Here is a 27,842-nt window from a genome sequence, read left to right on the forward strand (position 1 = left end):
GATCGAGACCACCCTGGCCAACATGGTGAAGCCCCATCTCTACTGAAAATACAAAAATTAGCTGGGCATGGTGGCATGCGCCTATAGTCTCAGCTACTCAGGAGGCTGAGGCAGGAGAATCGTTTGAACCCAGGAGGTGGAGGTTGCAGTGAGCCGAGATCCCACCACTGCACTCCAGCCTGGTGACAGAGCGAGATTCCATCTCAAAAATAACCATAATAATAATAATAATAATATGTAACTGAGAATCCTGGAGATACATATAATTTTTTAAGAAGTGATAGCTTGAGTAACTTACTGATTAGGTAAAGAGAAAGATATTCACATTGGTTTAGGAAAGCCTGCAGTATCAGTTTCTTTACATGAGTCACATTTAATGTATTTATCTTGCAATGGAAGCATGTCTTCTTTGATTAATCCCTACAAATACTTCTTAACATCTGTTACAGCATGATGCTTCGATGTTATATAATGTTTGCAGCTAGGTCAGACAGTCAATGCTAATTACCTCTTTATTCTCTCCAACAAATGTTACTCAAGAAGGGGCAGCTGAGTCCAGGGATTATCATAGGCCACAGTTGAAACTATAAATCAAGCTGTAGTATCTCTTCCTATGAACTCTTTTCCCTTCATTTATTTATTTATATATATTTTTTGAGACAGAGTCTCACTCTGTCACTCAGGCTAGAGTGCAGTGGTGTGATCTCGGCTCACTGAAACCTCTGCTTTCCGGGTTCAAGGGACTCTCCTGCCTCAGCCTCCTAAGTAGCTGGGATTACAGGTATGCAACACCACACCTGGCTAACTTTTGTATTTTTAGTAGAGACAGAATTTCACCATGGTGGCCAGTCTGGTCTCGAACTCCTGAACTCAGGTGATCCACCCACTTCAGCCTCCCAAAGTGTTGGGATTACAGGCGTGAGCCACCGCGCCCAGCCATTTTTCTATTAGTTTAAGCAGTAATTAGTTTCTGGGTCAGTCTTTTCTTAAACAATATTTTCAAAACCAAGTTCTATTTTCTAAAAAAAATCAGTAAAATACATTAATTTACATCAATATGATCAACACAGACTCCACATTGCTTTCCAGAATCAATAAGCAGAAGAAGGTATGATACATTTGGAAGTTTACCTGCAAAGCAGTCAGCGTTTCCAGTTTCTGCAGTCTCTGAAGGACATTCTGCATGTCCTCCTGCAGTCTCATCAGCACGAGGGCGATCTGCTCATTGAGGCTGCCTCGGGACCCTCTGTCGGAGCCCCAGCGCTCCCCATCACCTCCACTTCCCACCTGCCGGCCCTTGGTTCCTTCGCTCAAGTGTTGCATCCTATGTCCTATTTAAGAGGCAAAAATAAGCTTGTTTTAAATAATTCTTATACAAGTAGAAACTGTGTTTTATTCATTTTCTTCTGTTATTTCTTTGAGATCTAAATCTCCAAAGTGTGGTCAGGAGCTGTGGCTCACACCTGTAATCCCAGCACTTTGGGAGGTTGAGATGGGCGGATCACCTGAGGTCAGGAGTTCAAGACCAGCCTGGCCAACATGGAAAAACCCTGTCTCTACTAAAAATACAAAAATTAGCCGGGTGTTCTGGCATGCGACTGTAATCCCAGCTACTCAGGAGGCTGAGGCAGGAGAATCGTTTGAACCCTGGAGGCGGTGGTTGCAGTGAGCCGAGATCGCGCCACTGCACTCCAGCCTGGGCGACAGAGTGATACTCCATCTCAAAAAAATAAAAAATAAACTTCCAACGTGGAGTAGAAGCAGTCAGGAAGTACATAAAATAAACTGCTGAGATCAAAGAAATTGATTTGTAAACTTCTATTCATATTGATATATTCTAAAATTTTTTGCTAAGGTTCTATAATATACATAATATACTAATACATTATGCAAATAATTCACAAATAATACACACATTTGGAGTGCATGCTCAAAAATTCTTTACTAATAGGGTAACCAGACTGAAAAATTCAAAGACTTTTTTTTTTTTAAATAGAGACGAGGTCTCCCCATGTTACCCAGACTGGTCTCGAATGCTTGGGATCAAGCAATCCACCTGCCCTGGCCTCCCAAACTGCTGGGATTGCAGGTATGAGCCACCACTCCTGGCCATGAAGACTACTTCTTTAGAGTATTAAAAGTTACAGTAAAGAGCTATGTTTGCCTTTTTGGTCTTTTTTTTGTTTAATTACATTATAAATCTCCAAAGGTATTTGTCTGTTTGTTTGTTTCTGAGACAGAGTCTCACTCTGTTGCCCAGGCTGGAGTGCAATGGCTCACTGCAACCTCCGCCTTCTAGGTTCGGCCGATTCTCCTACCTCAGCCTCCCAAGCAGCTGGGATCATAGGTGCATGCCACTATGCCCGGCTAATTTTTGTATTTTTAGTAGAGACGAAGTTTCACCTTGTTGGCCAGGCTGGTCTTGAACTCCTGACCTCAAGTGATCCACCTGCCTCGGCCTCCCAAAGTGCTGGGATTACAAAAGTGAGCCACCACGCCCAGCCATCCAAAAGATTTTAAATGTGTTCTTCTTATTCTAAATTGTGTGTTCCTTATAGAAATCTCACTACTATTAAGATTGTTATATATCCATCCATTCTTTCCTCTGGGCATATATTTACAAAATTGGCATTACCCCTTATATACGATTTTATGTCCTAGTTTTAAAATCATATTATGAACACTTATCTGCCTCATTAAATTTTATTCCAAAAACACTTAAATGGTTACATAAATTCCCTAGTTAGGTTATGAAATAATTCACTCAACCATTCTCCCCTTTTGGATAGGTAGGATGAGTTCAAATTTTTTCTGTTACAAACAAAATTGCAATGAATGGTTTTGTATGTAAATCCTCATCCAAATTTCTCCTGATCTCTTTAAGACAGATTCCAAAAAGAATCACTACTGCATTAAAGGATAACAACTGGGTCAAGGTTCCCAAGCTATTTTTCAGAAGGCTGAAACAGTGTTATATTGCACAGTATAAAAGATACTATTGTGTTACCCTACCCTTGCCAGAATGGAATATTACAAAATTTTACATTTGCTAATATAATGGGCAAGTTTTGTTTTGAATAATAAATAGGAAATTGTCTAGCTCATTGCCCTTTAGCATCCTGGACCTCCACTGCAGCAGAATTCCCATAGCTGAACCTGCATCAAGCATTGATGGGGATTAAAAGGGAAACCGAATTAGAGCTATTTGCCAAGTTAGACCCCAAAGAGGGCACTGAGGTGCCTGATGCTGTTTTCAAGACTTCTATTGTTGTATCAAAAGGAGGTAAATTTTGAGATCAGTCTGGGCAACATAGTGAGATGCCCATCTCTACAAAAAAAACTTTTTAAATTAGTCAGGCGGCCGGGCACAGCTCACGCCTGTAATCCCAGCACTTTGGGAGGCCGAGGTGGGTGGATCACCTGAGATCAGGCGTTCGAGACCAGCCTGGCCAACATGGTGAAACCCCATCTCTACTAAAAATACAAAAATTAACCAGGCGTGGTGGCGGGTGCCTATAATCCCAGCTACTCGGGAGGCTGAGGCAGGAGAATCACTTGAACCCGGGAGGCAGAGGTTGCAGTGAGCCGAGACTGCACCACTGCACACCAGCCTGGGCGACAGAGCGCGAGACTCCACCTCAAAAATAAGTAAGTAAATCAATAAAGATAGTGAGGGAAGAAAAAAGGTAATCCGCACCTCTTCCTCTTCTAACATTAGAGAATTCGTCACTTTCTCCGCCTCGCTTCTCCCGGTATGGTGCTCCGCTGTTATTCCTGCCGTCTTCTCCTCCATGCTTGACTTCACCTTTTCCTTCAACTGCAACCACCTGCATATTCCCAATGTTGCCATTTCCAGGAGGTACTTGAACATCTTCATGAAATTCAGAATTTTCCACGGGTTGACTGGAATGACCACCCAAGTAATACTGAAATGGTCCATTGTTGGACGTAAAGCTGTCTAAAGACTACAAATTAGAAATGACACTTAGTTAAAAGCTAGAAACGTGAATTATAAACCACAAAGTTTTTACAGCAATAGGAGAAATACTGTTTTCCTAAAATGTTCTTTCATGTTATTATTGGAAATATTCTTTTTCTAAAAAATGTCTTCAATTCATATGCTGCTTCCTACCTGCAGGGAAGAAATAGGACAAGAATGATTTGTCCATGAACAGAATCAAGAAGCTTGGGCGGTGAATTGTTTTGTTTGTTTGTTTGTTTTTGAGATGGATTCTCGCTCTGTCGCCAGGCTGGAGTTCAGTGGCACGATCTCGGCTCACTGCAACCTCCATCTCCCGGGTTCAAGCAATTCTCCTGCCTCAGCCTCCCGAGTAGCTGGGATTACAGGCACGCACCGCCACGCCTGGTTAATTTTTGTATTTTTAGGAAAGATGGGGATTCACCATGTTGGCCAGGATGGTCTCAATCTCCTGACCTCATGATCCGCCCACCTCGGCCTCCCAAACTGCTGGGATTACACAAGTGAGCCCCTGCGCCTGCCCAGTGAGTTGTTTTTGTGAGTCAGTTATTAAAGAAACATCTACATTTCTATGCTTACTTTATTCTTAGAGATTACTACCTAAATATTTTTTTTAAGTCAAAGCATGTTTATTAAGAAAGTAAAGGAATAAAGAATGGCTACTGCGTAGGCAGAGTCTAAATGTGTTTTTAAAAGAACCCACCTAAGACATTGATGGATGACAACCTATAATTAACTGGACTTGGTGAAGGTGGTGATGAGGTGAGTTGTATCTTATCTAAGGTTTCCTTCAAGAAGGGACAACTGAGTTAGGGTATAAAGGGTATATAAGAGTCCTCAGTGAAGAGGGAGGATGTACAAGTGGGGGTGGGGGTGGAAAGGGACTTGACACATTAGAGAAACAGAGAGAAGGCCAGGGTGGGTGGTGAGCAACGACCAAACAGGAGAGTGGTGTTAACAGAGGCCAGCAAGAGACCGGCATGGTGGCTCACACCTGTAATCCCAGCAGTTTGGGAGGCCAGGGTGGGCAGATTGCTTGAGGCCAGGAGTACGGGACCAGCCTGGCCAACATGATGAGACCCCGTCTTTACTAAAAATACAAAAATTAGCCAGTCAGGGCGGCACGTGCCTGTAGTCCCAGCTACTTGGAAGGCTGAGGCACAAGAATCACTTGGACCCAGGAGGTGGAGGTTGCAGTGAGCCCAGATTGTGCCACTGCACTCCAGAAGCCAGGTCAGACAGCCCCTTGGGCTTTAGTCCATTAACTGATTGAGAGAGAAAATGGAACAAAACTAGAATTTAGCAGCTGGATATTTACTGAGATTAATCTCTATCTGGTCCCTTTCATCAACCTTCCCAAACATCTCTTTTTTAAAAAGAAAAAAATAAAAGGGAATCATCAGAGTTTTTCATTTTTCACTAATTTCACTCATTCTCAGTTTGGCTTCCTTATCATTATTCTTCCAATTTATGCTGCTTTTTCCTTTTTTTTTTTTTTTTTTTTTTTTTTTTTGAGACAAGTTCTGGCTTTATAGCCCAGGCTGGAGTGCAGTGGTGCGACCTTGGCTCACTGCAACCTCTGCCTCCCAGGCTCAAGCAATCCTCCCCAAGTAGCTACCATGCCTGGCTAATTTTTTTATTTTTTTGTAGAGACAGGGTTTTGCCATGTTGCTCACGTGGCTCTGAAACTCGTGAGCTCAAGGGATCCACCTGCCTCGGCCTCCCACAGTGTTGGGAATTACAGGTGTCAGCCACCATGATCGGCCTACGCCACTCCATTTGTGTTTGACCTTAAGTAAAATAAATTTTATTCATGTGTTTTTAAAATTTGAGAAAAGGGGTAGATTTAATTGCATTATGAAATGAGAAAAGGAGAAAAACACAAAAAGTTAAAATCATTTCAGGGAGGCAGAAGATAAATGATTTTCTATAAGACACACTGAACTGTATTAGAACAGGATAGGTAGGTAGGAGACAGAATGCGGAGAGGATATAAAAAGGCCAAACAGAAATATAGCTGTCAAAACCACCCCCTTGTCAGATTAATAAATAGAATACATAAGGAGCGTAAACAACTCAATAGGAAAAAAGTCTAATAACCTGATTAAAACTGGGCAAAAGATCTGAATAGACATTTCTCAAAAGACCTACAAATGGCCAACAGGTATATGAAAAGGTGTTCAACATCACTGATCATCAGCGAAATGCAAATCAAAACTACAATGAGATATTATCTTGCCCCAGTTAAAATGGCTTTTATCCCAAAGACAAGCAATAACAAATGCTGGCAAGGATGTGAAGAAAAGCAAGCTCCTGTACGTTGTTGGTGAGAATGTAAAATTAGTACAGCCACTATGGAGAACAGTATGGAAGTTCCTCAAAAAACAAACAAACAAGCCGGGCGTGGTGGCTCACGCCTGTAATCCCAGCACTTTGGGAGGCCAAGGCAGGCAGATCACCTGAGGTCGGGAGTTCGAGACCAGCCTGACCAACATGGAGAAACCCCGTCTCTACTAAAAGTACAAAATTAGCTGGGCATGGTGGTGCATGTCTGTAATCCCAGCTACTTAGGAGGCTGAAGCAGGAGAATCACTTGAACCTGGGAGGCGGAGGTTGCAGTGAGCCAAGATCGTCCCATTGCACTCTAGCCTGGGCAACAAGAGCAAAACTCCGTCTCAAAAAAAAAAAAAAAGTACTAAAAATAGAGTTACCATATGACCAGCAATTCCACTGCTGGCTGTATACCCAAAAGAAAGGAAATCAATATATTGAAGAGATATCAGCACTCCCATGTTTATTGCAGCATTATTCACAATAGCCAAGATTTGGAAGCAACCTAAGTGTCCATCAACAGACGAATGGATAAAGAAAATGTGGTACATATACACGACGGAGTACTATTCTACCATAAAAAAGAATGAGATCCTGTCATTTGCAATATGGATGGAATTGGAAGATATTATCTTTAGTGAAATAAGCCAGGCACAGAAAGAAAAACTTCAAATGGTCTCACTTATTTGTGAGTGCTAAAAATTAAAACAAACTCATGGAGATGGAGATACAATGAATAAGATCTAGTACCTGATAGCACAGCAGAGTGGCTATAGTCGGCAATACTTTGTTGTACATTTTAGAATAACTGAGGGAGTACAATTGGAATGTTTGGAACACAAAGAAATGATGAGTGCCTGAAATAATGGATACTCCATTTACCCTGATGTGATTATTACACATCATATGCCTGCACCAAAATATCTCATGTACCCCATAAATATATATTTATTATATTTTTTATATTTTACAAAAATAAAGTGGAGATGGGGGTCTCGCCATCTTGCCCAGGCTGGTCTCAAACTCCTGGTTTCAAGCGGAGTTCCTGCCTCAGCCTCCTGGGATTACAGGTGTGAGCCACTGAGCCCAGTCTAACCTATGAATATATACACCTACTATGTGCCCATTAAAATTAAAAATTAAAAAATTAAAAATTAAAATACTGCTATCATCATTATCAGAAAAAGTTGAGAAAAAGAATTCATGGATGCTCTATGTTTTTTTTCAAGTTTTCTCTTCCAATACTGGATCTTAATTAACTGAAATTGAAAAATTATTTCCACTAAAAATTTCAATCCAGTGAATTACAGTCAATGTGAAGAACAGACTTATTTGTTTGAAAATTATTCAGGCCAGGCTTGGTGGCTCACACCTGTAATCCTGGCATTCTGGGAGGCCGAGGTGGGAGCACTGATCGAGGCCAGGAGTTTGAGACCAGCCTGGGCAACATATCAAGAACCCATTTTTAGGCTGGGCGCAATGGCTCACGTCCATAATCCCAGCACTTTGAGATGCTGAGGTGGGCAGATCACTTGAGGTCAGGAGTTTGAAACCAACCTGGCCAACATGGTGAAACTCTGTCTCTACTAAAAATACAAAAATTACCCAGGTGTGGTGGCACATGCCTGTAATCCCAGCTACTTGGGAGGCTGAGGCAGGAGAATTGCTTGAACCTAGGAGGCGGAGGTTGCAGTGATCCGAGATTGCACCACTGCACTCCAGCCTGGGTAACAGGCAGAGACCCCACCTCTAAAAAACAAAAACCAACAACAAAGAAGATCATTCAATTTTCCTGAACATTAATAAATGTTTCAAACATCGGGACTAGCATAAAAAGTGTTTTCTCTGCATCCCCATCCCATGTCTCCTGGAATATTTATAAATATATGTATATTATTAGTTATAATGGAATAGTTAATTATTATTAATTTTTCTTTGACTTTTCCAGAATTTTACCTATTTTTGAATTCATAAAAAATAGTTTAAAATACAAATGTTTAAACATTTTAGCGGTATATTTTCAAAATGAAAAATAGCATGTATATTTGCTACTAACGGAAGTTATGCATTGAATTCTAATTTACCACTTTGAAAATACACCAATCAGAAAATGTCATTTTTACCTCTTCTTGTCCAAATTGTTCCATAGAATCACAGTAAACTTCACTGTCTGAATCGCTTGTCAAATGCTGAATTCCTGTAACATCTTCAATATGATCATCATTTATATCTAAATATGAACAGAAGTGCAGATAGGGTAATTATACTACAGTAGAAGAAAAACAAATTTATTCCTTTGTTTTTTTGAGATGGAGTCTTGCTCTGTTGCCCAGGCTGGAGTGCAGTGGTGTGATCTTGGCTCACTGCAACTTCTACCTCTCAGGTTCAAGCGATTCGACTGCCTCAGCCTCCCAAGTAGCTAGGATTACAGGTGCCCACCACCATGCCCAGCTAATTTTTGTTTCGTTTTGTTTTGTTTTTGCGACGGAGTTTTGCTCTTGTGGCCCAGGCTGGAGTGCAGTGGTGCGATCTCAGCTCACAGCAACCTCCGCCTCCCGGATTCAAGTGATTCTCCCGCCTCAGCCTCCCAAGTAGCTGGGATTACAGGTATGGGCCACCACACCTAGGTAATTTTGCATTTTTAGTAGACAGGGTTTCTCCATATTGGTTAGGCTGGTCTCAAACTCCTGAGCTCAGATGATCTACCCACCTTGGCCTCCCAAAATACTGTTTTTTTTTTGGTTTTTGAGACGGAGTCTCGTTCTGTTGCCCAGGCTGGAGTGCAGTGGCGTGATCTCGGCTCACTGCAACCTCTGCCTCCTGGGTTCAAGTGATTCTCCTGCATCAGCCTCCAAGTAGCTGGGATTACAGGTGCACACCACCACGCCCAGATAATTTTTTGTATTTTTACTTGAGATGGGGTTTCGCCACGTTGGCCAGGCTGGTCTCGAACTTCTGACCTCAGGTGATCCGCCTGCCTCAGCCTCCCAAAGTGCTGGGATTACAGGCATGAATCACTGCACCCGGCCAACTTTTGTATTTTTAGTAGAGACGGAGTTTCACATTGTTGGTCAGGCTGATCTTGAACTCCTGACCTTAGGTGATCCACCCGCCTCGGCCTCCCAAAGTGCTGGGATTACAGGCGTGAGCCACCGTGCCTGACCTTTATTCCATTTTCAAAATTCATCAGCCTTATATTATTTTTATACTGAGAGACAAATTTGATTTATCAAGCCACACTTTTTAAAATTTACCAAAACTTTAAGTTTAGTTGATAATTTTTATTTGAAAAGATTACAAAATATTTTTTCATTGAATTCCATAAAGACAGCCTAGATGAAATCTTATAAAACCTAATAACCCTATAAGAGAAAACTACCTACCAAGCAGGATGCCTAAATGTAAGATCCAACTAGGCAAGTTTGGTTCTTACATTAAGAAATGCATGTTTCTTGGCCGGGCACCGTGGCTCACGCCTGTAATCCAGCACTTTGGGAGGCAGAGGAGGGCGGATCACAAGGTCAGGAGATCGAGACCATCCTGGCTAAATGGTGAAACCCCGTCTCTACTAAAAAAAAAAAAAAATTAGCTGGGCATGGTGGCAGGCACCTGTAGTCCCAGCTACTCGGGAGGCTGAGGCAGGAGAATGGCGTGAACCCGGGAGGCGGAGCTTGCAGTGAGCTGAGATCGCATCACTGCACTCCAGCCTGGGCGACAGAGCGAGACTCTGTCTCAAAAAAAAAAAAAAAAAAATGATGTTTCTCGGCCAGGTGCATTGCCTCAGTAATTCCAGCACTTTGGGAGGCCAAGGCGGGCAGATCACTTGAGGTCAGGAGTTCGAGACCACCCTGGCCAACATGGTGAAACCCCGTCTCTACTAAAAATACAAAAATTAGCTGGGCGTGGTGGCATGTGCCTGTAATTCCAGCTACTGGGGAGGCTGAGGCAGGAGAATTGTTTGAACCCAGGGGTGGAGGTTGCAGTGAGCCAAGATTGTGCCACTGCACTCCAGCCTGGGTGAAAGAGCGAGACACCATCTCAAAAAAAAAAAAAAAAAAAAAAAAAAGAAATGATATTTCTCACATGTACTATTATGTATCCCTAAAAATTAAAAAATAAGCCAGTGCATGGCTCAAACCTGTAATCCTAGCACTTTGGGAGGCCAAGGCAGGCAGATCACTTGAACCCAGGGGTTCCAGACCAGCCTGGGCAACCGGGCAAAACCCTGTCTCTACAAAAAATTTAAACATTAACTTGGCATGGTGGTACATGCCTGTAATCCCAGCTACTCAGGAGGCTGAGGCAGAATTGCCCAGGAGTTCAAGGCTGCAGTGGGCCATGACTATGCCACTGCACTCCAGCCTGGGCAACAGAAAGAGACACATATATAACCCTGGCCCTAATTCACTCTTTTTCAAAACTATAACGCTTATAATATTAATAAGCCCTAAGATATTACTAAATTAGGGATTTTTAAATTCAAAACTGATCCTAAAGATCCTGTAATTATTAAAAGACTATTCATAGGAAAGAGGCTGGACACAGAATTATTTGGGGACAATACCTTGGTGAATGCAAACAGCAGATTTTCCAGTTTGCCCCAAGTTTTCATCAATAGGCTTTACTTCTTCAGTGCTTCTGCCATTCAGGGAAGAACTGGCATGAACGTCATTCTGTATATCCTGAACAAAGCCATCTTTATCATAGCCATTAGTGACAATGACTTCCAAATTCTTATGGTCTGCTGACTTCTTCATCATTTTCTTACCTTTTATGAGAAAATGGAGAGATTCATAAAAGTTCACAGTAGGTCACCTTCTGCATACAATGTTTTAATATCCAGCTGTCATTTCCCTAACCTACCACAGTCCCTTTGAAGGGTTTCCTACTTGGATCAAAGAGAAGGTGTGCTCCTTGAAATGAGGTTTACTATATGCTGAGAGCTCACCCAAACTATGCTGGCTTCAAAACTGTTTCAGTTCCCTGTCAATCTTCTAGAATTTCTTTTAAAAAGTAATCTCTCAAAGTCTTTTTACTCCCTTAGGCATAAGCAGATTGCTCTATGAGACCTAGCAGTGCAAAGGGGTCCACATAGCTGATAAAAAGGCTCCTTAAAGAAGGCGCTATTTGTCATACTTTACTGGAAAGGGAAGGCAAAACTAAGTTACGCAGTTTTTTTTTTTTTTTTTCGAGACTGTGTCTCACTCTGTCACCCAGGCTGGAGTGCAATGGCACGATCTTGGCTCACTGCAACTTCCGCCTCCTGGGTTCAAGTGATTCTCCTGCCTCAGCCTCCCAAGTAGCTGGGATTACAGGCACCCACCACTATGCCTGGCTAATTTTTCTATTTTTAGTAGAGATGGGGTTTCACCATGTTGATCAGGCTGGTCTCGAACTCCCAACCTCAGGTGATCTGCCTGCCTCGGCCTCCCAAATTGCTGGGATTATAAGCGTGAGCAACGCGCCTGGGCACAGTTTGTTTTAGTGTCTTTCTGTCTCCCCTTTTGAAAACAGTCTTCCCATGTGTTATTGGTATTCTAACAGGGCCCTCAATGCTCTAAGCCATAATTCCAATGTTCCTTCTTCATGAAAATTTATGCCTGTAGGCCGGGTGTGATGCCTCATGCCTATAAGCCCAGAACTTTGGGAGGCTGAGGTGGGCAGATCACTTGAGGTCAGGAGTTCGAGACCAGCCTGGTCAACATGGTGAAATCCTGTCTCTACTAAAAATACAAAAATTAGCGGGGTGTTGTGGTGCATGCCTGTAATCCCGGCTAATTAGGAGGCTGAGGCAGGAAGATGGCTTGAGGCTGCAGAGGGTGGCAAAGGCTGCAGTGAGCAGCAATCATACCACTGCACTCCAGCCTGGGCAACAGAGCAACACTCTATCTCATAAAAAAAAAAACAAAAAAAAACACTATGCCTGTATCCTATTCTCTGGATTCCATTCTATTTTTGGTAAGATATCGAGAGTCTAACCTGTCTCCTATCCTTAGTAACTTATGCAGATTCATGTTGGAAACAACATTAAAATAGCACATGTCTAATGCAGCATTTCAGGCCATCCATTTGGAGGAGTGGCCTATTCTTGTCAACCTTCAATTAACATCTATTCCATTTATGCATAAGGTTGGCTGTTCCTATACTGTGTAGTAGAGCCTTTTGGTCCACAGCAAACCTGGTTATAAGGTCAACAGCTTACATCCCACCACCTGCTTTAGTCTTCTACAATACCAAATCAGCCCAAATGTCTTCATACCCTCTTAGTTTATTTATTGTAAAATTACTAACTAATTTTCCAAACATTACCATTATCACTTTGTTCTGCTCCTTTCACTTCTTCTTGGGCCTCTTCTTCCTCAGACTCGGCTCCACTGTCACTGCTTTCAGCTTTACCATTAACAGTTTTGGCGTTTGGAGTAGAAGTGAGAACATTACCAAGATCTAAAACATGAAATGACCACTTAGTCACAATGTGATAATATACAATAATGCCATAATTTCCAAGTAATACTAATAAAATTTACAAATAACTAATAAAATAATTTTGAATTAAAATGTTATATATATAATAGTATTATTTTCTTTGACTATAAACATACATATATTACATAGACAAATTCCTTCAATTATCACTTTATGATCAAGCTACCTTAAATCCTTTCTGAATCAGGTAGAGGGTAAGTTATTTTTAAGTTAATATCAATCAAAATAAAGTTAGAGATCAATGGATCTTCATACATGGCAAATGAAGAGATACTTCCTATATGCTAGCATGCTGAAAACAAAAATATATTTTTGGTTCTACCAACAATCTCATCAATATTACAGTTGGGGTCCATTTTAAAAACTTTATTCCTGTATTACCTTTAGGGCTTCAGGTGCACAACTCACATTATCATGTCTTTATGATATTTAAGTTTTTTTCTTAAAGTATCCATTAATGTGATCAATCACTTACAAAAGCAAATTGTCCAAGTGGTCAAAGCTATATCCTGAGGGTAAATACATCAGAGCTTCTCAACTTTGATGTGCATACAAATCTGAGAGCTATTTAAGATGCAGATTCTGAATTAGTAGGTCTAGGGTGATGTAAGATTCCAAATTTCTATAAAGATCACATTTGTTACCAATGCTGTTGGTTACTGGACACTGTTTTGAGAACATGGATTGAAAGACAATATTTTTGAGGTAACAATACTCCCCAAAATGATCTGCAAATTCACTGCAATCTCTATCAAAATCCAAGCTGGCATTTTTGCAAAAATTGACATGCAGATTCTAAAATTCACATGAAAATGCAAGGGATCAAGATTAGCCAAAACAATCTTGAAAAATAACAAAATTGGAGGACTCATCATTCCTGATTTCAAAACTTACTGTATATGTATATTCTGAAAATGGCCATGTAAAACTGATACATCTGTTCTATCGTACCTAAATGGCTACTTTTAAGAAAATGTTCTGTTTAGAAAAAAAAGGCAAGATTGCAAACTGTTTTGCAATTTGGTAATATCTTACAAAATCACAAACATCAAACATTTCTAATTCCATTTCTAATATTTCTTACAGATAGGCTTTCACATATATGAAATGACAAATGTATGTGGTTATTCTCAGCAGTATTTTCTGAAGATCAAAGGAGTAAATAACCTAAATGTCCACCAGAATGGCTCAGGTTAAAAAAATTATGGTGCAGGTCCACAATCCCTTACTTACACCCTTGGATCCAGATATGTTTTGAAATCTCAAGTTTTCTAATTTTGCAAAGGTTATATGGTACATATGCCATTTGGTAAATTATGTAACACATCCAATAGAGTCTAAGGCAGCTTTCACTAAAAAGAGAATATGATTTTTGCAGCAAAACATATAAATAGTTACATTAAAGAGGACAGAGACTCAAAATACCCTCGTTTTACTTCAGGTCAGGTTTTACTCCCCAGATTTTTAGTTCGTATCAGACAGGTTTTGCTGCCAAATGAGTTTACCAAAAAACTTCTGGTCTTCAAAGATTTTTAAAATTGTAAGTTATAGCTAGGTAGCTGTGAGCCTGCACCTTTATTACTATTATTTACTCTTCTTTGTTTTATAATTAGCTGTTTAAATATCTGCCTCTGGCCAGTGGCTGGACATCACTGCAGCAGATTCAGATTTATTTCCCTCTGCATCCCAACATGGCTGACATACATAAAACATTTAATTTTTTTCTGGCAGGGCACAGTTGCTCATGCCTTTAATTCCAGCGCTTTGGGAAGATGAGTTGGGAGGATTAGCTGAGGTCAGGAGTTCGAGATCAGCCTGGCCAACACAGCAAAACCTAAAAATACAAAAATTAGCCAGGCATGGTGGTGCACACTTGTAATCCCAGCTACCTGGGAGGCTAAGTCAGGGGAATTGCTTGAACCCAGGAAGTGGAGGTTGCAGTGAGCTGAGACGGGACCACTGCACTCCAGTCAGTGTGACAGAGGAAGACTCCATCTCAAAAAAAAAAAAAAAGAAGAAAACATTTAGTTTTTCTCTGAATTGAATAAGCATGCCTTGTAAGAAGGACTACTTGTTAATATTTGACTTCTGTAAGCAAATCAGATGTAGAATGATGTGGTAGAGTTATGCCCAGTAAGCAGTCAGTACTACTTGCAAATGGTTTATGACCGTGACAAGGACTGATTTCAGCACAGGAAGATTACTATTCTGAAATGCTGCCATTATTGTCAATTATTAAAAGATGTCTTATAAATAGGGATGTCAAGGGTAAAAAAGGGGATGCCAGGTGATTTTTATTTAAAGGGTATATAATTTTCTCTTAAATTGACTCTTGTGGTCTCATTTCACTCTGCTTTCTAAAAAAAATTCAAGATCAAATGTTTAGTTAATACCAACAAATCTTGCATTTTATTCAACTCCTACAAATATGCAAAACATAACCCTTTCAATCCTTTGTGTACATGAAGATAAAATTCAAAAAAAAAAAATAGAAATTGTAATCCATGCAGAGATGCTTGAACCAAAATAAAGAAAAAAAAAAGCTAAATGAATTAACTGTCTTGCATTAGCTTACTATGCTATAGTTAAACCATACCCTAAACACATCCATTTTTAACTTCCTTTTTTGTTTTTTCTTTTTTTCGAGACAGCATCTCACTCCATTGCTCAGGCCGGAGTGCAGCAGAGTGATCTCATCTCACTGCAACCTCCGCCTCCTGGGTTCAAGTGATTCTTGTGCCTCAGCCTCCCAAGTAGCTGGGATCACAGGCGTGTGCCACCATGCCTGGCTAATTTTTGTGTTTTTTGTAGAGACAGGGTTTCACCAAGTTGGCAAGTCTGGTCTTGAACTCCTGACCTCAGGTGATCTGCCCGCTTTCGCCTCCCAAAGTGCTGGGATTACAGGCATGAGCCACCACACCTGGCCAACATATCCATTTTAAAATTAGCTAGTAAATCATTGAATTCAAAGTACTATTAATGTAATTCTCAAAGCAAAATGGAAAATATGATCTATCAAAATAAAACCATGAATTCTGCTATAATTTCGAATATACTAAGTAAACTACCTGGTATATTTTAATAGCTTACCACTTAAGGGTTAAAATTTTAAGGGTTTATGATGTTTTGGAACTTCATACAATGTGTTTGCTTGGAATGAAAACTCCTGGGTGACAAGATTGTAAGTTCTATAAGTTTGTGCAGAATTCTTTGGACATGTAAATTTTAAACAAAACTTTTACATGATTTCATGATTCCTACCTTCTAAACATTTAGAGATTTTCTCCAGTCGGACTGGCGCGTGAAAGTAAGAAAAAAAATCAGACATACAAATATTAATATGTGCATAATATATCAGTTGATGAATTTAAAAATAGGTAAAATAGTCCAACCTGAGGTTATATCAGAACTCCTGCCACTCTTTTTGTCCTCGACAATTTCATAAAATGGACCTATGACACGCAGCAATTCTTCAACTTTCTCAGTCATTGGCATAGTTTCAATAATCTGTAATCAAAAGAAACAAATATTGTGAAATCACAAACTCTTAATTTGATCTCCGCTAGTATCAAATAATCTATTTCCAATTTGTCAATAATTTTAAGATTTGACATTCATAATAGACTCTCTGAAGGATCTACATTAATCACATACTTAATGTATACACACTGTGGCCGGGTGAGGTGGTGGCTCATGCCTGTAATCCCAGCACTTTGGGAGGCCAAGGCAGAAGGATGGCTTGAGCCCAGGAGTTTGAGACCAGCCTTGGCAACATAGTGAGACCCTGTCTCTATAGAAATTTTTTAAAAAACATTAACCAGGCACGGTGGTGTGTGCCTGTGGTCCCAGCTACTCCAGAGGCTGAGGTGGGAGGATTACATGAGCCTGGGAGGTTGAGGCTACAGTGAGCCATTATGGCACTACTGCACTCCAGGCTTGGTGACAGAGTGAGATGCCATCTCCAAAAATTAAAAAATAAAAGGAATCCTTTAAAAAAAGTACATACACTCCTAGAAAAGCTTCAAGTATATTAAAGATCTAAAAGTGTTCTCATTTTGAAGACTATTTTACATGAGCTTCATGTAAAATTTTATACAATAACCTACAAATTGTGTATTAAAGCTAGGGGGTGCGGTGCAATGGCTCACAACTGTAATCCCAGCACTTTGGCAGGCCAAAGCAGGAGGAGGATGGCTTGAGCCCAGGATTTAGAGACTTGCCTGGGCAACATAGTAAGGGCCCATCTCTACAAAAAAAAAAATTGTTTAATTATCCAGACATGGTGGTGCATGCCTGTAGTCCCAGCTACTTGGGAAGCTGAGGTGGAAGGATCTCTTGAGCCAGGAAATTGAGGCTGCAGTGAGCCATGATCACACCACACTGCACTCCAGCCTAGGCAACAGAGTGAGATCTTGTTTCCAAAAAAATAAAGGAAACAAACAAAAAGACTAGGGGCTTTCATTAAATCAAATAGAAAACTGAAGTTAGAGAAAAATTATGATGTCTGTTCTTTAACAATAAGGTAGCGTAGTATTTCTAATAGGGCACAAAAGTAAAGTAGGAAATGGTAATCACTTTCGGACACCTTCATAAATATGGGCCAATTTAGAATCATCAAATTTAAAGAGCAAGGTAAATTAACTGAAAAGGTATTTAACTAAACAGCCATCAATTGGTGACTGATCAAAGAAATTAAAGCACTTCTAGATTTGAAATATTTTGCAGATATTAAAAAGAATAAAGTCAGCTCTGTGTGTGCTAATTACAGGATGTTTAATATGATAACAGGGGCCGGGCGTGGTGGCTCACGCCTGTAATCCCAGCACTTTGGGAGGCCGAGGCGGGAGGATCACCTGAGCTCAGGAGTTCGAGACCAGCCTGTCCAACATGGTAAAACCCCATCTCTACTAAAAATACAAATATTAGCCGGGCTTGGTGGCATGCACCTGTGATCCCAGCTACTTGCGGGGCTGAGGCAGGAGAATTGCTTGAACCCAGGAGGTGGAGGTTGCAGTGAGCCAACATCACACCACTGCATTCCAGCCTGGGCGACAGAGTGAGACTCTGTCTCCAAAAAAAAAAAAGGATACCAGAACTGGCTCCCTCTCTCTCTCTCTCTTTCTTTCTTTTTTTTTTTTTTTTTTTTTGGAGACAGAGTCTTGCTCCATCATCACCCAGGCTGGGCTGTAGTGCAGCGGCGTGATCTCGGCTCACTGCAACTTCCACCTTCCTGGTTCAAGCAATTCTCACCTTCAAGCAATTTCAGACACCTTCATAAGTGATTCGCCCACCTCGGCCTCCCAAAGTGCTGGGGTTATAGGTGTTAGCCACCGCGCCCGGCCAAAACCCTAAAATTCTCGTTCATACAACATGCTTTTATTTCTAAACCAAATACAAGATGGATCATTGGTGGTCTATGGTAGTCAGCAACTCTGATAGGATTACATGCTCTTCAACACCATTCCCCACTGTGTTATATGTGTAGGAGGAGGTTGTTGAGAGAGATTACACAGAATGAACTATGTTAACAGTAACTGGTTCTAGTGATTATAATTTAATTTTACAGCTTGTAGTAAATTATCTGATTGCTGCTCCTCTGAATGTACTGTGAAAGGAATGCTTTCATCACAAAATTTCTTTTTGCTAAAGGAAACATTTGTTATGAGGCTAGGGCCATGTGAAGGAATGTTTTATTGTTTATTATAAATATCTGAGTTGTAACATATTTGAATTATAATAATAATTCTGAGATAAATCAGATTCAAACCAAGAGAAATGTTTACTTTAATGTGACCAAGTCACAACTAATAAATGGCAGAGAAATAATTCAAACATAAATCAGCACCCTTTGCACTATCCCACACTGCCGTAATATAAAGCCTTCAGTTAGCAGAATCTAGTAAGCCAATTGCATACCACATCCTGACCACCAAGCAACATCTCTACTTCTCAAGGCTTATTAAAAGATCTCTTTCTTAACTTTGTTCTTATTTTTAAGGCTACTAAATTCAGCATTTGGGTTTCTCATGCCCCGTAGGGTAAAAGTAAACTGTGGACTGAAATGTCAGAACGAAATAAAAGGAGTATCCATTGGCGCTAAGCAAATATTAACTGAGTATTCATTCTCTCAACAAACCAGAATTTCAGTAGTTAATATAGTGAAGACACAGTAGCCAAAACAAGACACATCCAAAATTGATGAAGTTACTCTCTTTGTTTTTTCATTTTCTTTTTGATTCAGAGGGTACATGTGCAGGTTTGTTACAAGGGTATACTGTGTGATGCTGAAGTTTGGGCTTCTATTGATCCAGTCACCCATACAGTAAACAGTACCCAACAGGAAGTTTTTCAGCCCTCGCCTCCACCCTTTTGAAGAGGTTATTCTCTGAGGAAGAAACTTTAAACATACACAAACCAAGAATGATCTCAGCCATTTGCAAAATTATCTCCCTGACACCAATACTGAAATACAAGAAATGGTGCACATGTACACAGAGATACAGACTACACACACACACACACACACACACACACACAAGCAGACACAGGCAAATCTCAGTCTAGGTAACTACTACCTACCCTCAGAGAAGATGTTATCTAAACCAAGCTTGTCCAATCTGCAGTCCTCGGGCAGCATGTGGCCCAAGATGGCTTTAAATACCCAACACAAATTTGCAAACTTTCTTCTTTTTTTCTTTTTTTTGCGACAGCATCTCACTCTGTCGCACAGGCTGGAATGCAGTGGCATGATCTTGGCTCACTGCAGCCTCTGCCCCTGGGGTTCAAGCAATTCTCCTATCTCAGCTGCCCAAGTAGCTGAGACTATAGGCATGCACCACCATGATCAGCTAATTTATTTGTATTTTTAGTAGAGACAGGGTTTCACCATGTTACCCAGGCTGGTCTGGAACTCCTGACCTCAAGAGATCCACCCACCTCGGCCTCCCAAAGTGCTGGGATTACTAGCTGGGATTACTAGCATGAGCCACTGCACCTGGCCCAAATTCGTAAACTTTCTTGAAACATTCTGATTTTTTTTGTGACTTTTTTTTTTTTTTTTTTTTTTTTTAGTTCACCAGCTATCGTTAGTATCAGTGTATTTTATGTGTGGCCTAAAATAATTCTTCTTCCAGTGTGGCTCAGGGAAGCCAAAAGATTGGACAGCCCGGTCTAAAGTTGTAAGTTAACTAAGCTAATTTAATATATTATAACCCAACCAAATGAAGAATGTTTTCACAGAAATATCTGGTAAGCTGCATGGACACCAGAAAAGAGGCATCCAAAGCCCCATAATTTTTCTAGGTCTATCCAGCACTTTTCCTCAGTGAGAGACATCATTTCTAGATGATGAAAATATATTAGAAAGGTGTAGATATACTCTAAGAAAGCGAAGACTAAATTCCTCCGGCTTTTTTGGTCCAAAATGACATTCCTCAGGCTTTTTTGGTCCAAAATGACCACATCTCTTAAAGCCATACAAATCCCAATGCTCTACTCTGTTCAATGGAATCACTAATTCAGTCTCCCAAGTGCTTCTAACCTTTTGAAGAGTGACCTAGATATCAATCCTGAGTATGCTGATCAGTAGAAACCTATCACTCACTCTAAGAAACTGGCATTCATTTTTTCCCTCAATCTGCAAAAGATCTTTACTATGCGTGAAACCTTAAAACAAAAGCCAGCCCTCAGTACTCAGAGAAAGTTGGCGTTCTAGAGTTGTTGAGCTATGGACTAGATCCTTGGCCATGGTAACTTTCAGGTTCCATCTATCTTTCTTTCTTCCTTCCTTCCTTCCTTCCTTCCTTCCTTCCTTTCCTTCCTTCCTCCCTCCCTCCCTCCCTCCCTCCCTCTTTCTTTCTTTCTTTCTTTCTTTCATGGACTAGATCCTCGGCCATGGTAACTTTCAGGTTCCATCTTCCTTCCTTCCTTTCTTCTTTCTTTCTTTCTTATGGACTAGATCCTTGGCCATGGTAACTTTCAGGTCCTTCCTTCCTTCCTTCCTTCCCTCCCTCCCTCCCTCCTTCCTATTTTCTGAGACAGAGTCTCGCTTGTTGCTCAGGCTGGAGTGCAATGGTATGATCTCGGCTCCCTGCAACCTCTGCCTCCTTGATTCAAGTGATTCTTCTGTCTCAGCCTCTCTAGTAGCTGAGATTACAAGCGCCCGCCACCACACCCAGCTAAATTTTTATATTTTAGTAGAGACGGAGTTTCATCATGTTAGCCAGGCTGGTCTCGAACTCCTGACCTCAGGTGATCTGCCTGTCTCAGCCTCCCAAAGTGCTGGGATTACAGGCATGAGCCACTGCACCCAGCTGAGATTCCATCTTTAATGAGACTATCCTCTAATCCTCCCTCTATTGCAGTGATTATCCCAATCTCTTAAAAATCCTGAAATAATTAGTCTGGGGTCATCCTGGGGCATTTGTATTTTTTCACAAGATCCCCTAGTGATTCTGATGTGTAGCCAGGGTTGAGTACACCCATCTCTTTTTAAATTCAACAGACATAAGGCACATTATTCAAATGTTAGCTGAATACTCTGGAAATCCCCAGAAGATAGCCTAAATTTGTACAAAAAAAAATAGAATTTTGGCCAGGCGCAGTGGCTCACTCCTATAATCCCAGCACTTTGGGAGGCCAAAGTGGGAAGATCCCAAGGTCAGGAATTTGAGATCAGTCTGGCCAACATAGTGAAACCCCGTCTGTACTAAAAATACAAAAAATTAGCCAGATGTGGTGGTTTGCACCTGTAATCCCAGCTACTCGGGAGGCTGAGGCAGGAGAATGGTGTGAACTGAGGAGGTGGACGTTGCAGTGAGCCAAGATGGAGCCATTACACTCTAGCCCAGGTGACAGTGCAAGACACCGTCTCAAAAAAAAAAAAAAAAGAATTTTATACTTCTACAAATAAATCTTATTCAATGAAACATGCATTTCTCCTACCCCTCAAACCACATTACTTTCCCTCAAAGCTAAAATCCTATTACATTATATTAAAATAATGTTTTATTCCATCAAGTTTTTCAGTGACATTTTATGGGGCACTATCAATCAGGAAAAGCAATTTTCTATAAAACATAATCCTATTATGTTAAAATATATATATATATTTTTTGAGACGGATTCTTGCCCTGTCACCCAGGCGGGAGTGCAATGGCACAATCTCGGCTCACTGCAACCTCTGCCTCCCGGGTTCAAGTGATTCTCCTGCCTCAGCCTCCCGAGTAGCTAGGATTACAGGCGTATGCCACCACGCCAGGCTAATTTTTTTGTATTTTTAGTAGAGACGGGGTTTCGCCATGTTGGCCAGGCTGGTCTCAAACTCCTGACCTCAGATGATCTGCCTGCCTCGGCTTTGCAAAGTGCTGGGATTACAGGCATGAGCCACCATGCCCTGTGTTAAAAGAATTTTTGTATTCAGTCAACTTTCTCAGAGATATTTTATGGGGCAACTTATAAATTATGAAAAGTCACTTTTTACAAAACATCATTCATTATAAAATATAAGATTGCTGAAACCTCTGACTGCAAAGACATAAAATGAGATTTATACTGTAAAGAATAATGACAGTGACAGGCCAGGCGCACAGTGGCTCATGCCTGTAATCCCAGCACTTTGGGAGGCCGAGGCAAGTGTATCACCTGAGGTCAGGAGTTCGAGACCAGCCTGGCCAACATGGTGAAACCCCATCTCTACTAAAAATACTGAAAATTAGCTGGGCGTGATGTCATGCCCCTGTAATCCCAGCTACTCGGGAGGCTGAGGCACGCACCACTGCACTCCAACCTGGGCAACAGAACCAGACCCTGTCTCAAAAAAAAAAAAAAAAAAAAAGAATAATGACAAAGACTATATTTAAGGAGATAATTTAACAAGTGCTTCAATTAGTAAATTACTGAAATTAGAATAAGTCCCAAATTCAATAATCAAATGCTATCCCACAAAATTATTTAGAAACATGCAATTTTGTCGACTGATAGTCATAAAGCTAAAGTCTAAAAATAATTCAAAAGAGTAATCAAATTTTCAATTTATGGATATCTTGGTATTTTTAGGTTTACCTCTAAAATTGCACTGTAAACTTTGTCATATTCACAATATGCAATGAAATTTTTAAAGTGTGAATGAAAAGAGTAAATTATTTTAATTAAAGAAGGAGTTACAGCTATTTTAGCAGCAATATAGTTTTAATCTTTCTTAGGGAAAAAGGCAGAATACATATTGCTTCATCATCCTCCAACTTTAAAATGTGGCTATACCATTAATTAACACAATTGAATAGGAAAAATGGGTACATTTTACTTAATGTGTCAATTCAACTTCATATTATAGAAGTATGTCCTAAAAATTATAAAGAAATTTAAGGTAAAAAAAAAAGAGAAATAGTTATGAAACCAAAAGGCTTTAGATTATCTTTCTTTCTCTGCTGTTGAAAGGCCTATTTGTTATTCTGTTATTGACATAGTTAATAGCCAAAAGAACGAAACTCTGCCCTTTGTTACAAAGTCTACCAAATAAAAACTGCAAGAATGTAATAAAGGGCATGACTATGAGCAATGTAGAAGAAATTTAAAAAGAAAAAAAAAAAACAGTCTAAATCTAGTAATAACAAATAAAAATTACTACAGAGATTAATATCATCAAATCATATGGCAAAAAACTATTCCTTTTTACAGATTTTCTTTAGGTTCAAAGATAATTTATTTAAAATTATCAAACTTAGATTTCACAACCTCCGATCCATGTCTAACATAAAAACGGTTCTTTATAAAAAGTCTTGGCTGGGCATGGTGGCTAACGCCCATAATCCCAGCACTTTGGGAGGCCAAGGCAGGTGGATCATCTGAGGTCCAGAGTTTGAGACCAGCCTGGCCAACATAGTGAAATCCTATCTGTACTAAAAATACAAAAATTAGCCGGATGTGGTGGTGTGCACCTGTAATCCTAGCTACTTGGGAGGCTGAGGCAGGAGAATCTCTTGAACCCAGGAGGTGGAGGTTGCAGTCAGCCAAGATGATGCCACTGCATTGCAGCTCGGGCAACAGAACGAGACTCCATCTCAAAAAAAAAAAAAAAAAAAAAAAAAAAAAAAGTCCTATGATCATCTTTAAAATTCATTATTTCTTCATATACTTGCTCCTCAAAAGAATGCCTTTGACACACTTAAAAGAGCTAGTTAATAATGAACGCCCCTCCTTACTAGTTAGCAGAGAACCTGAAAACTTCCTTATCTTATTCTGCTTCTGAAGGATCTATGTACTCACAGAAAAATGTGACTTCTTACAGAAGTCCAGTGATGAGAATACCTACCTCAATTTATGAGTGAAAACTTGCATGAGAATATTGTTGAACTAAGTAAAAAGTTCCAAAGCAGAAATATTTTCAAGAGAGTCCAGCTACTTTCTAGACTCCTGAGTAAGGGACTTCAATATTTTCAAAGATTACTATTTCTACACTTTCTCCAGAAGTTGACTATAGAAAAAGATAGGGGAGATTAAAAAACAAAAAACAGGCTAGGTGCAATGGCTCATGCCTATAATCCCAGCACTTTGGGAGGCTGAGGCAGGTGGATCACTTGAGGTCAGAAGTTCAAGACCAGCCTGGCCAACATGGAAAAAACATCTCTGCTAAAAATACAAAAATTAGCTGGGTGTAGTGGTGTGCACCTGTAGTCCCAGCTACTCGGGAGGCTGTGGCAGGAGAATCGCTTGAATCTGGAAGGCGGAGGTTGCAGTGAGCCAAGGTCACGCCACTGTACTCCAGCCTGGGCTACAGAGAAAGACTCAGTCTCAAAACAAAAACAAAATAAAACATCACATCATCACAGTGTGATATATCTTAGGGAAAAAACATTTATCTTAAGATGAACTTTAATGAAGCAGAAAAGTCCTAATAAATCCAATAATCTAGATTCTATTGTATAACATACTACAATCTCCTTAAAGCAAAGCAGCTAATTTGTCTGATAACCAAATTAAATTAGAGCTGCTCTGAATTTTCATTTTAACTGTGAATTATTTTCCCTACCTTTTTCATTTCTTCAACATATGCAATCATGGCTTCCTCTTTGGTCATATCACCCAGTGAACTCCAAGCATCCCTAGAAATGAAAATATTCACAAAATGACAAAGAGACATCTGATTTTAATTGCTCAGAATACAATTTATAGTTGATGCTATAGGGTTACTAATTAAAACAGGCTCTACTTAAAGCCATAACAGGATTGTCTTAAATGTGCCACCATGAAGAAAATTATCACAGCAAATAAACTAGCAAATTAAATAGTATTTAAAACAAATAAGTATATAACCCATCTATGTAGTAACGTACCAGAGACTACAGACCATTCATAAATATTTGATAAGAGCCCTTCAAAGTTTTTATATTATTACAAAGAACAGTAACAGAAATAAACGTTTTAGAAGACTACATTATTGCTTCTCAGGCTTTGGCTAAGATCAAGTGTAGAAGACTACATTCATTGTCACAGGCATGTTTTATTTTTTCCTTTTCTTTTTAATATAAGTTTCTCAATAGGCTTTCTGGTAAAGACCAGAAAGCCTCCTAGAAAAATTCTAAAAGAGCTATAACACTCAGACATGGGTTTTTTTGTTTCGTTTTTTTGAGACAGAGTCTCGCTCTGTCGCCCAGGCTGGAGTGCAGTGGCATGGTCTTGGCTCACTGCAACCTCCACTTCCTGGGTTCAAGAGATTCTCCTGCTTCAGCCTCCTGAGTAGCTGGGATTACAGGCATGCACCCCCACACCCAGATAATTTTTGTATTTTAGTAGAGATGGAGTTTCACCATGTTGGCCAGGTTGGTCTCGAACTCCTAACCTCATGTGTTCCACTGCCTTGACCTCCCAAAGTGCTGGGATTACAGGGATAAGCCACTGAGCCCAGCCAGCCATGTTTTAAATGAACAGACATTTTGGTTAAAAGGTTCTATTAATTTAAATAAAAGCCTAATTTGTACATTTGAACTAAAAATGGAAATGGTTTCTCACTTCTAGGATATTAAAAATGTGAGAGACAGGAAATTTTTAAACCCCTAAATAATAATAGTTCTTTCAAATTTTTGCAAGACGTGTAAACCTCCCTTTTTATATGTTTTTCCCCGAAGGAGTTTAACTCCACAAAAGGTCAATTCTAGGGGAAAAACATGAAGCAAATAATTAAATCTTGTTAAAATGGGCAAATCAAATTATATTAAATAATAATACTACTAAAATTAAGTTAAATAATAACATATTACTATTTCATTTAACCTGTTATTTTATGACAATTCATAAAGATCTTAAAGGAAAGTAGAGTACTAAGAAATCTTAAAACAAGCTTATGGCACTTCCAGTTCAGGGTGAAGAAACTGAGCATCACAATGTGTAGGGAAAAAACAAACAAACAAAAATGGGCTGGGCGCAGTGGCTCACGCCTGTAATCAATCTCAGCACTTTGAGAGGCCAAGGAGGGCGGATCACTTTAGGTCAGGAGTTCGAGACTAGCCTGGCCAACATGGTGAAATTCTGTCTTTACTAAAGACACAAAAATTAGCCAGGCGTGGTGGCACACGCCTGTAATCCTAGCTACTCGTGAGGCTGTGGCAGGAGAATTGCTTGAACCCGGGAGGCGGAGATTGCAGTGAGCCAAGATCATGCCACTGCACTCCAGCCTGGGTGACAGAGCGAGACTCCGTCTGAAGAAAAAAAAAAACAAAAAAACTGGTGTGGCATGGTGGTTCACACCTGTAATCCCAGCCAAGGCAGGTGGATCACTTGAGACCAGGAATTTGAGACCAGCCTGGGCAACACAGGCAAACTCCGTCTAGGAAAAAATTTAAAAAATTAGCCGGGTGTGGTGGCACAAGCGTGTGGTCCCAGCTACTGGGGAGGCTGAGTTGGGAGAATTGTTTGAGCCCAGGAGGCAGAGGTTGCAGTGAGCTGTGATCGTGCCACTACACTCCAGCCTGAGTGATAGGAGTGAGATCCCGTGTCCAAAAAAAAAGTGTGGGTTTTAAAACATGCTTCACCACCCGGGGGGTGGCTCACGCCTATAATCCCAGCACTTTGGGAGGCCGAGACGGGCAGATCACCTGATGTAGGGAGTTCAAGACCAGCCTGACCAACATGGAGAAACCCTGTCTCTACTAAAAATACAAAATTAGCTAGGCGTGGTGGCGCACGCCTGTAATCCCAGCTACTCAGGAGGCTGAGGCAGGAGAATCGCTTGAACCTGGGAGGCAGAGGTTGCGGTGAGCTGAGGTCACGCCATTGCACTCCAGCCTGGGCAACAAGAGTGAAACTCCATCTCAAAAATAAATAAATAAATAAATAAAACATGCTTCACCAATTAGCATATTCTGTTCATAACGTACAGTCTAAAATTGACTTTTCTCAGACATTCGTGAAGGCTTCAATTGTATTAAGAATATCAACTGTTAGTCAACTGGGAAAACACCATGGATGAGTACAGGTACCTGTGTCTATAATTCTTTTAATTTATAGTTTATAATTAGTTTAAGTATACTTTTTAGTTTAGAATTCTTTTAAGTATACAAAAAATCAAATTTCTATTCAATTACAGTAGGTCAGAAGTGACAGCTTAGATAAAAAGTTAGCATGGCAGTACCTGAGTCATATTCCTAGTTATTTATTATCTTCAAGGCTCAACACAAACAAGGAAAAGCCATTATTTTTCTTGGAGGCAAAAGAGGCAGTTAAAGTTTGTTTATTTAACTTAGGTTGGGAGTTTCTCTTACCTTAAAAAAAAAAAAAAAAAAAAGAAAAAACTCCATGAAAGTAAAGATTAACTGAAAATGCTTCTTAATCTTTGATGCACCTATCCCTTTTGGTTTTACTGTTTTCCTCTCCTCCCCAAGATTTTCCTATTTGTGTAAAATTGTACTAAGAGCACCTGGAAAGGCTGGGCATGGTGGCTCACGCCTGTAATCCCAGCACTTTGGGAGGCCGAGGTGGGCGGATCACCTGAGGCCAGGAGTTTGAGACCAACCTGGCCAACATAGTGAAACCCCGTCTCTACTAAAAATAC

General features: G+C 40.2%; 1 protein-coding gene and 1 non-coding gene across 20 annotated transcripts in view; both read right to left on the reverse strand.

The window, feature by feature from the left end:
• Window positions 1-27,842, reverse strand: part of ACBD5 (acyl-CoA binding domain containing 5) — a 47,784-nt gene that overhangs the window by 12,595 nt on the left and 7,347 nt on the right. For 7 of the 19 annotated variants that reach the window (XM_055274979.2, XM_055274989.1, XM_063637315.1 and 4 more), the window contains 8 exons: window positions 24,825-24,897; window positions 16,189-16,303; window positions 16,058-16,090; window positions 12,620-12,754; window positions 10,875-11,078; window positions 8,434-8,540; window positions 3,698-3,965; window positions 1,132-1,331 (listed from right to left, as the gene is read on the reverse strand). In XM_055274979.2, the coding sequence (XP_055130954.1) occupies window positions 1,132-1,331; window positions 3,698-3,965; window positions 8,434-8,540; window positions 10,875-11,078; window positions 12,620-12,754; window positions 16,058-16,090; window positions 16,189-16,303; window positions 24,825-24,897 (1,135 nt within the window). The remainder of the gene's footprint in view (window positions 1-1,131; window positions 1,332-3,697; window positions 3,966-8,433; window positions 8,541-10,874; window positions 11,079-12,619; window positions 12,755-16,057; window positions 16,091-16,188; window positions 16,304-24,824; window positions 24,898-27,842) is intronic. The other 12 variants (XM_055274981.2, XM_055274992.1, XM_063637316.1 and 9 more) reach the window with 5 other exon arrangements.
• LOC129481426 (U7 small nuclear RNA) lies at window positions 25,332-25,393 on the reverse strand. Its single transcript, XR_008657420.1, has one exon. It is a non-coding gene; the product is annotated as a U7 small nuclear RNA (small nuclear RNA).

Source organism: Symphalangus syndactylus, chromosome 4, assembly GCF_028878055.3.
Source record: "Symphalangus syndactylus isolate Jambi chromosome 4, NHGRI_mSymSyn1-v2.1_pri, whole genome shotgun sequence".
Taxonomy (NCBI): Eukaryota; Metazoa; Chordata; class Mammalia; order Primates; family Hylobatidae; genus Symphalangus; species Symphalangus syndactylus.